This window comes from Triticum aestivum, chromosome 6D (assembly GCF_018294505.1).
Source record: "Triticum aestivum cultivar Chinese Spring chromosome 6D, IWGSC CS RefSeq v2.1, whole genome shotgun sequence".
NCBI classification, from domain to species: domain Eukaryota; kingdom Viridiplantae; phylum Streptophyta; class Magnoliopsida; order Poales; family Poaceae; genus Triticum; species Triticum aestivum.
This window is the reverse complement of record NC_057811.1, coordinates 312,587,075-312,596,107: the sequence shown is the minus strand read 5'-3', so window position 1 is coordinate 312,596,107 and position 9,033 is coordinate 312,587,075. Positions and strand designations below refer to the sequence as shown.

Below are 9,033 nucleotides of genomic sequence, written 5' to 3'. Positions count from 1 at the left end.
AAAAAACGTTGTTATATTAAACCATGGTATTTTCTACCTACAGGTTAAATCTCTACCTAATAAAGGGACTATTGCTTCTGATGGTACCTCACAAAAATTGCCCTCAAAATAGTTATAAATTACTCACTATGCCACCCATAAGTGAAGAAAAACGATTCGTTTTTTATTTCAAAGTCGCGCCCGGATTCATTGTTCTCATATACTGATACACTTACATAACATGAGCACCTGAGCAGCGCAATGGCTGGGTCAGGTGCTAGCCATCTTCTATTTCCATACCTGGTTTTTACCCCCTTTTTCATCTCCTTTTTTCCTCTCATTCTCCTACACGCGGTTATGGGCCGGCCCATTTGCAGGCCGTAGCGCCCCCTGTTTTCTATTTTGTTTTTTGCTTTTTACTTTCTCATTTCTGTTTTAGTTCTTCCTACATTAAATTAATTCAGGATCTCCAAAAGAACCAAATTCCAAAGTGAGTTTTAAAAAATATTGAGAAATCATAAACTGTTTGTGAATTCAGATCATTATTTCAAAACATTGTTTGCACATTATATTTTTTTCACAATTTCAAATAAATGTTCATGAAATAGAAAATGTTCATGATTTTTAAAGAAGATCCAGTATTCAAAACACTTTTGGGAATATCTAAAAAAAATGTCCAGGAAATTTTAGAATATATTCACAAAAATTAAAACAGATCCGTAAATAATGAAAAAACGAACCGTCGCTTACGTAGACGCTTCATTAGGGGGTCTGTAGATGTCGTTTTATGATTTTATTTAGTCCCTCGAATCGGGTAAAAAAGGTTTCCGTGTCTTGTACAACTTTGAGCCCACAAAAAATTGACACTACTTCTTATGGGTTAGTTTTTGTAAGCTATAAAATGACTAAATTTCTATTTTGCCTCCATACACAGCTAAGTTTATTTTGGTACCACAGTACTGATTATAATAAACATGGCTACGCTAGGTCAAAGCGAGACACATCATTCATCAGTCTAGTTCAGGCAGGGTCCATCAATGTAGTTTGCTCAGCCAAAAAAATATTTCGTTATGCCGTGTTAGGAAATCAAGTCGTGATGAGACCATCACATTTTTAGTTTCTGAAGTGACTTTTTAAAAGTCTCTTATCTCGTCATGACATGACTTAAACATAGTTTGTGAAATGACATTTTAAAAGTCCTTATCTCATCCTGGCATTTGATCCAGACTTTTTTTCTGCATGATCTAATAATTTTCTCTCGTTGCAACGCACAGGCATATTTGCTAGTTACTGTAGTTTTTGATACTTTTTTTATAGTACTTTGCTAAGCACAAATCGGCTAAAAAACTGAAGGAGAAAGTTTAGTTTTGGCTAGTTCTACATGATAAAATCAATACGAGTAGTCCTCTGCAAAGGGAGAAAAACATGCACCTTCTGCATCTCCTTTGGGACAACCCCATTCTCCATCTCTGGGACTGCCCTTCTGCAGAACAATGTGGAATATTTTCTGACCCTTAATAAACAGAGGCATCTCTCATATTGATGAAATTTACAATCTCAACTTTCTCAAGCCCCCTTTTCCAATGGAAATCATCATTCTTGCAATCTGGAGGATCTGGAAAACTAGAAACGGTCTCATTTTCAGAATGAAAAACCTTCTTTGGATGATGTTGGAAGCACAGGGTAGAAGTAGATATTACCATGGTCCTCTGAGCAAATTACCTCTTTCCGAATGGCTTCAGCACTCCATAATGCTCCCTTTTTACCACAAGTATTTCCTTGTAGCTTCTTAGCTTTTTCCAGATGTGCATGAAACTTTTTTTTTACTTGATACAAAATTGCAGTAGCAAACTCTTTACTGTTTTTGGGTAAACAAAATTAGCAGAACCTTGCCACACCTTGTCTACTAAGTTGTCAAAAGCCACAAATGGCTCGGTGAAATTGGTGGTTGTAACCGTGGCAAGATTTGAGTCTACGGCATGTGAAGCGACTTAAGAAAGTGTGACATGCCATAGTTGTGGCAATGACACAAACAATAGCCATAGACAGTAGTCACACTTGTATGGCAAAGTTTAACCCTGAAAATGTGTTTAATGGCATGGTAGATTAAGAGGCTGTAAAGTGCAGGAAGGTATGGCTGAAAAAGACAGTAACAAGATGAGAGTACTCAAAACTTGTAGCGTCAACGTCAAATCATGTTTCCAGATCATTAGGGCATAAAAGATCTTCAATCAAGATGATGTCTTGATTATGAGTCACGATAATAAAATGAAGATGGAAAATGACATCTAAAATTCACGGGAAGTTTGGAGGTTTGCCACATGGAGTGATAGATATCTAAAATAGCCAAAAATTATCTAGTGCTGAACTCTAGGGTGCAGTCGCCATCAGATTTGTGTACAGCTGCGACTAATAGAAAGCAAAAATGTAGAAAGAAGAAGGTTGGCCAAAGTATCCTTCTAATCTCGAGCTCAAATGCTCCTGCCATGAACAATAAAATAAAATAAAAGCAAAAAAAAAATCTGATTTTCTTTTATGGCAAACTTTAAGAAATGTTCGAAGTGCATGCAAATTTTCATCACGAAATCACATTGGAGCAAGTCATGGCAAAAAAAATATCAGCGCCCAAAATGCATTTGAAAGTAACATTTTCATAGTATCGATTTTGTTTTCTACCACGCCTTGCACTGATGTGATTTTGTGATGAATTTTCGCATGCACTCCAACATTCTTTAAAGTTTGCCACAAAAAAAATTCAGAATTTTTTGAATTTTTTTCGATTTTTTTTCAAATTTACTGTTCACACGGGAGCATTTGAGCTCGAGCTTAAAAACTTCACATCTGTACATGTACCGATGTATATTACTAGCCTGCTATACAAAACTGAACATTCATAGTTCACGTTTCGGCGTTATCAGGAAAGCTTAGCTGCATCAACGCTGCTCAATTCTGCAGCTTCATAGTTAAGTAGCTTGTGCAGCGGAAGGAAATATGGTGCTATTGATGCCAGCACAATGCAAATTAATGCTGCAGTTCCCACCCACCAGGCAAAAAGTGGGATCCCCAGCAAAAGTTCGTCGCAAACTGCACAACAATGGAAATCACACACATTGTATTAGACATGCTGTTTAGGTGCTTGCATCAAACTATCAGTCTAATCTATACAAGGGCCAGGCAATGATGGCCAAGAGCAAAGAAATGGATAACCAGATCTAAATAATTTGACAAATTCAAAGAGAATGACTGGAACTATTTTCAGTGAAGCTCATGCTATACAATTTTCTAAATTCCTTCCGTGAGATGAGGACGGTGAATGATTTATAATAGAAACCACTGAATATGCGCAAGCCACAGTTTACCAGACAGGTTTGGGCCTACTTATTGATGTCATCAGATGGTCTCACAGTAAATAAGCTGCACATTTCTGCTTTGTGAATTCGGGAACTTACTACTTATAGTTAGTGTTGCTTATGTGTACAGTATCACTGCACCTACTCATTTATGCTAAATTGCTAATTCACATGTCCTTGGAGTAACCAAGCTTACCTGTATAAAAAAATTAATCGCAAGGACAAAAACGAGGAATCGTGAACCTAAATCGAAGATTCCAAGGTCTGTGTATAGAACCAACATGCAAGAGCCCGTTTTAGATATTTCCAACTGAGAATTGCTTCTGTCGGAATTCATAATGTATAAACCCAAGATCTCTACCAGGGCCAACTTCTCAAGACCACTCTCGATTTTTTATCCATTAAAGCCAGTGACCTATGAATGTCTATATCATTTGGTTACTTTTGGTGGCTTATGTCCATATCATTTAAATTTTCAGGCTGCAGATCATCTCCTTCACCCATACAATTAATCATACACATTAGTATTACAGGTTAACTAGTAGTATAAATTAGTATGTCAGGCTATCCTTCACAAAAAGTCTGTGCTCGGAGTGATTATAACAAATGATAATTTGGCGAAACACACTTGGAAGGGAGGCAAGCATATTGCTTTTGTAAAAAAGAACTGATGCCACATCTATTCTTCACATGCCCCTTTGCTCAATTAGTGTGGTGAGAGATTTTTGTGGCTTTGAACCTTGTGCCGCGTAGAAGTATTTCTAATATGTTCGGGAATTGACTTTTGGGTATTGATAGACCACTTAAGACGCAAGTTCTTGTGGGAGTGTGTGCTCATTGTTAGTGGATATGGACGAGTTTAGCTAAGCACAGGGTTTATTTCCCCAATATGGATGGCGGCTTAGCAGTAGACTTTTGATGCATGAGTTGTAGCATGGGTGTATTGCTTCAGTCTTTATGATGAGATAATTTTGTATTAAACTCAACCAATAAATAAAGAGACAGGGTGCATTGCTCGATGCCGAGGCCAGGGGTGCAACCTCCTATTCGAAGAAGAAAAGGTACAAAATCGGTAAATTATTTTGTTGTGTGAAAGGTGTTATCCAAATTTCAAGCACTTATTAAGCCTGTTAGGATTGACCTTTTCTTCCTAGTTAAACCGGGTAACATACATTGAGCAATGAGTAGGGTCAGCCAAGATTTCAAACAAATGATGTTGCTGAAAACTAAGATTCATTCTATGGGATTGCACAAAAATGACCAAACTACATACCAGACCAACCTAGTGGTAAGCTTGCTCAGCATGGTCACTACAGTTACTAAATTTCTGTCCTAGTTAGACTAATTGGATATGAATGAATATCAGCGGAAACAGGAAACATATATAAACACTACTATTAGCATACCAATGACTATTCAGTTCTGAATATCACTAGGGAAAATGAACTGTAAGAAACAGCACTAGCATACCAATGTTGAACAGGGCAAGCTCTCGCTCTGGCACATTTGGCTTTGCAACCACACCCTCAGGCTCCACCATGACAAGAACATAAACCTAAATTCTCGATCACAAACAGACATTGTAAAATCATCGTTGCAGCCTAACAACAGATCTGGTTAAAGAGTTACTGAATACCAACCGGCCTGGTGCTCTCAGCCTTGAAAAGTATCTTCTCCGTGTTGAGCAACCTCCTGTTCTTACTCCCCAAATCCTCAACGGCATTAGGATCGTTCACGAGGCGAATGGAGAAGCTGGACGGTATCTATAAACACAAGCATAGCCTTCAGCTGCCAGAAGCTGCAACTGACTGGTGAAAAAGGTTCCTTATCTTCTTTTTTTTCAGTCGATGGGAAGGGCGGGATCGTACGGAGGTCGGGTAGGAGATCTTGATTTCGTACCACGCGGGCGGCCGTAGCCCGGCGAGCCTGTAGAGCCTCCGGCCGTAGCGAAGCGGGATGGTCTCGCCCACCAGCTCATCGCCGACGCTAAGGGCCCTGGCCTCCTCCTCCAGGCTGCTGCGGGGAACAGAAGGGGGAGGCGTTGACGCACAGTACCAGGAAAAGCAGCGGATGGAGGCAGCGAAAGAAGCGCACCTGCGCGCGGAGGAGAGCATGAAGAGGATGGTCAGGAGGAAGCACAGGCGGCGGCATAGCGATGAGAGTGAAGGCGGCGGAGATGGCATTCGTACGGCGGGGCACTCTTCGGCGACGGCGAGATGTCTTCTGTTTTTCTTTTTTATAGGATTATTGAATAAATTCTTCTTACTCCTTCTCGGCAGTCGACTGCAGTGGGCATTGCCGCATCTAAGGCTCGCTCAATCTGGTAGATAATTTGATGGTTCGTGTATCTTGATACATTTTTATCCTCTGATGTTAAAATTGGGCTTTGCTTTCTTGTGTCGAATCTTACTTTAGTTGTGTTAAATTTATGTATCATTGCAGACACTAATTTTTTTTTTTAAATAGTTGCAGGCACTATTGGTTACAGGTGTCGACGTATCACCTTCGTTTTCCATTGCCCAGTAGGTCGGCTGTGCGAGCCACGTCCAACCCCAACTGTAATATATGCATACAACTGTAAGTTAATTTGGCTACTTGGCTTACTTTTCAAGTGTATTTGAATTTTATAATTTCTTTGCACTGAATTATAAATTGTTTAGGCATGATAATTTGAATTTTTCCACATGAATTATGGTGATATATTTGGTTATACGTGGCAAAAACAAGGCTTTAAGCTTTTGAAGAATTCCCTATGAAATTTTGAATACACACTCTTCAGATCCTAGGCCGGCCCCTGAATAGACAGTCGGGAAGTCGTCGTGCTAAGGCCTCATAGGACCAGCGCACGAGGACAACAACCGTAGTCGTTGAAGAATAGCGTAGATATGAAAGATCCTAGCTGAAGACACACGAACATAGACAAACTACGACCAGATCCTAACAAATCCACCAAGGACAGATTCACCGGAGACACCTTCACAGGCCTACCGACGATGTTAGACCCACCACCGAGACGAGGGCTACACGGGGAGAGTCGCCATCTCATCTTCCTGAGAAGGACACAAAGCCTAGCAAAACTCGAAGGAACATCTAAAAATAAAACTTTCCTGCCGGCAAGGGTCAGGATCCACCGCGCCATCATGACCCTATGGCCACCGAAGACGAGGCGGTCCGGCGACGGCGCCAATGAAAAAAAAGTGACTCGATCAAACACTAAAGAAAAAGAAAAAGGAACAAAGAAAATATCCATGCGAATCTTTGTGTAAAAATAATGATATAGGATTTAGATGTGCAATACTTTGTTCTTGAGAAAAATTAATATCTTGGTTTGAGTTCTTCCTCTTAAGGCTATCATCTTTTTTGCAAACTAAAGGCTATCACCCTTGATGATGTATGTTTTTATTAATTCAACTCCCAATTTGTTCATTTGTAAGAATTGTGACATCATTTATAACGAGAGGGATTACTTCCCAGGGGCATCATCCATCCAAACATTTGAAGGAGAGTATCTAGCTAGCTTTGCTACCTCATGTGCAATCTGATTACTCTCTCTATTACAGAACTCATAGATATCATGCATGAAGTTCAAGGACATTGATAGCAGCCGTCAAAAACAGCACTTGTCACCAACGAAGACCTCCCTCCATGCATCGTAGATATCACCTCAGACCTTGATGGTGTATGTTGATTTTTTGCCTCGCTTGCTTTAGATATCAGGAAATAAGTTTTGCCTCCCTTTATATACAAAGAGAAACCAACACATTATAGAGGAGCCGAAGAAAAAGGTAAAAAGGTAAAAAGAAATGGTTAATTGAATGAATTCAACCATATAACCAGCACATAAAGCATTCTTTTCATGATCTACAAGCATATAAATTTTATTACTCTCCACATAAGCAAATTTCTTCTCATGAATACTAGTGGGAGCAAACTCAACAAAATAACTATCATGTAAAGCACAATCCAATTGAAAATTAAAATCATGATGACAAGTTCCATGGCTATCTTTATTCTTTATAGCATATGTGTCATCACAATAATCATCATAAATAGGAGGCATGCTTTCATCATAATAAATTTACTCATCAAAACTTGGGGGACAAAAAATATCATCTTCATCAAACATAGCATCCCCAAGCTTGTGGCTTTGCATATCATTAGCATCATGGGTATTCAAAGAATTCATACTAACAACATTGCAATCATGCTCATCATTCACATATTTTATGCCAAGCATTCTATGTAATTCTTCTTCTAGTACTTGAGCACAATTTTCCATCCCATCATTTTCACGAAAGACATTAAAAAGATGAAGCATATGAGGCACCCTTAATTCCATTTTTTTCTAGTTTTCTTTTATAGACTAACTAGTGATAAAACAAGAAACAAAAAGATTCGATTGCAAGATCTAAAGATATACCTTCAAGCACTCACCTCCCCGGGAACGGCGCCAGAAAAGAGCTTGATGTCTACTACACAACCTTCTTCTTGTAGACGTTGTTGGGCCTCCAAGTGTAGAGGTTTGTAGGACAGTAGCAAATTTTCCTCAAGTGGATGACCTAAGGTTTATCAATCCGTGGGAGGCGTAGGTTGAAGATGGTCTCTCTCAAGCAACCCTGCAACCAAATAACAAAGAGTCTCTTGTGTCCCCAACACACCCAATACAATGGTAATTGTATAGGTGCACTAGTTCGGCGAAGAGATGGTGATACAAGTACAATATGGATGGTAGATATAGGTATTTGTAATCTGAAAATATAAAAACAGCAAGGTAACTAATGATAAAAGTGAGCATAAACGTTATTGCAATGCTAGGAAATAAGGCCTAGGGTTCATACTTTCACTAGTGCAAGTTCTCTCAACAATAATAATATAATTGGATCATATAACTATCCCTCAACATGCAACAAAGAGTCACTCCAAAGTCACTAATAGCGGAGAACAAACGAAGATATTATTGTAGGGTACGAAACCACCTCAAAGTTATTCTTTCTGATCGATCAATTCAAGAGTCCGTAGTAAAATAACATGAAGATATTCTTTCCGTTCGATCTATCATAGAGTTCGTACTAGAATAACACCTTAAGACACAAATCAACCAAAACCCTAATGTCACCTAGATACTCCAATGTCACCTCAAGTATCCGTGGGTAAGATTATACGATATGCATCACACAATCTCAGGTTCATCTATTCAACCAACACAAAAGTACTTCAAAGAGTGCCCCAAAGTTTCTACCGGAGAGTCAAGACGAAAAGGTGTGCCAACCCCTATGCATAAGTTCACAATGTTACGGAACCCGCAAGTTGATCACCAAAACATACATCAAGTGGATCACATGAATATCCCATTGTCACCACAGATAAGCACATGCAAGACATACATCAAGTGTTCTCAAATCCTCAAAGACTCTATCCGATAAGATAACTTCAAAGGGAAAACTCAATCCATTACGAGAGAGTAGAGGGGGAGAAACATCATAAGATCCAACTATAATAGCAAAGCTCATGATACATCAAGATCGTGCCACCTCAAGAACACGAGAGAGAGAGATAGATCAAACACATAGCTACTGGTACATACCCTCAGCCCCGAGGGTGAACTACTCCCTCCTCGTCATGGAGAGCGCCGAGATGATGAAGATGGCCACCGGTGAGGGATCCCCCCTCCGGCAGGGTGCCGGAACAGGGTCCCGATTGGTTT

The 9,033-nt window shown here is 39.5% G+C and overlaps 1 protein-coding gene across 2 annotated transcripts; it reads right to left on the bottom strand.

Annotated features, from left to right (window-relative positions):
- Window positions 1–2,248: 2,248 nt before the first annotated feature.
- On the bottom strand, window positions 2,249–5,663 carry LOC123144819 (uncharacterized). Of its 2 annotated transcripts, none has more exons than XM_044564063.1 (5): window positions 5,424–5,663; window positions 5,198–5,342; window positions 4,970–5,092; window positions 4,800–4,884; window positions 2,249–3,063 (listed from the first exon to the last, which is right to left on the bottom strand). In XM_044564063.1, exons 1-5 carry the CDS (start codon window positions 5,510–5,512, stop codon window positions 2,894–2,896), a joined length of 612 nt encoding a protein of 203 aa, XP_044419998.1. In that variant the 5' UTR covers window positions 5,513–5,663; the 3' UTR covers window positions 2,249–2,893. The 2 variants fall into 2 exon arrangements, with proteins under 2 accessions (XP_044419998.1, XP_044419997.1); XM_044564062.1 differs by having other exon boundaries at window positions 5,198–5,345; window positions 5,424–5,649.
- Between the last annotated feature and the right edge of the window lie 3,370 nt (window positions 5,664–9,033).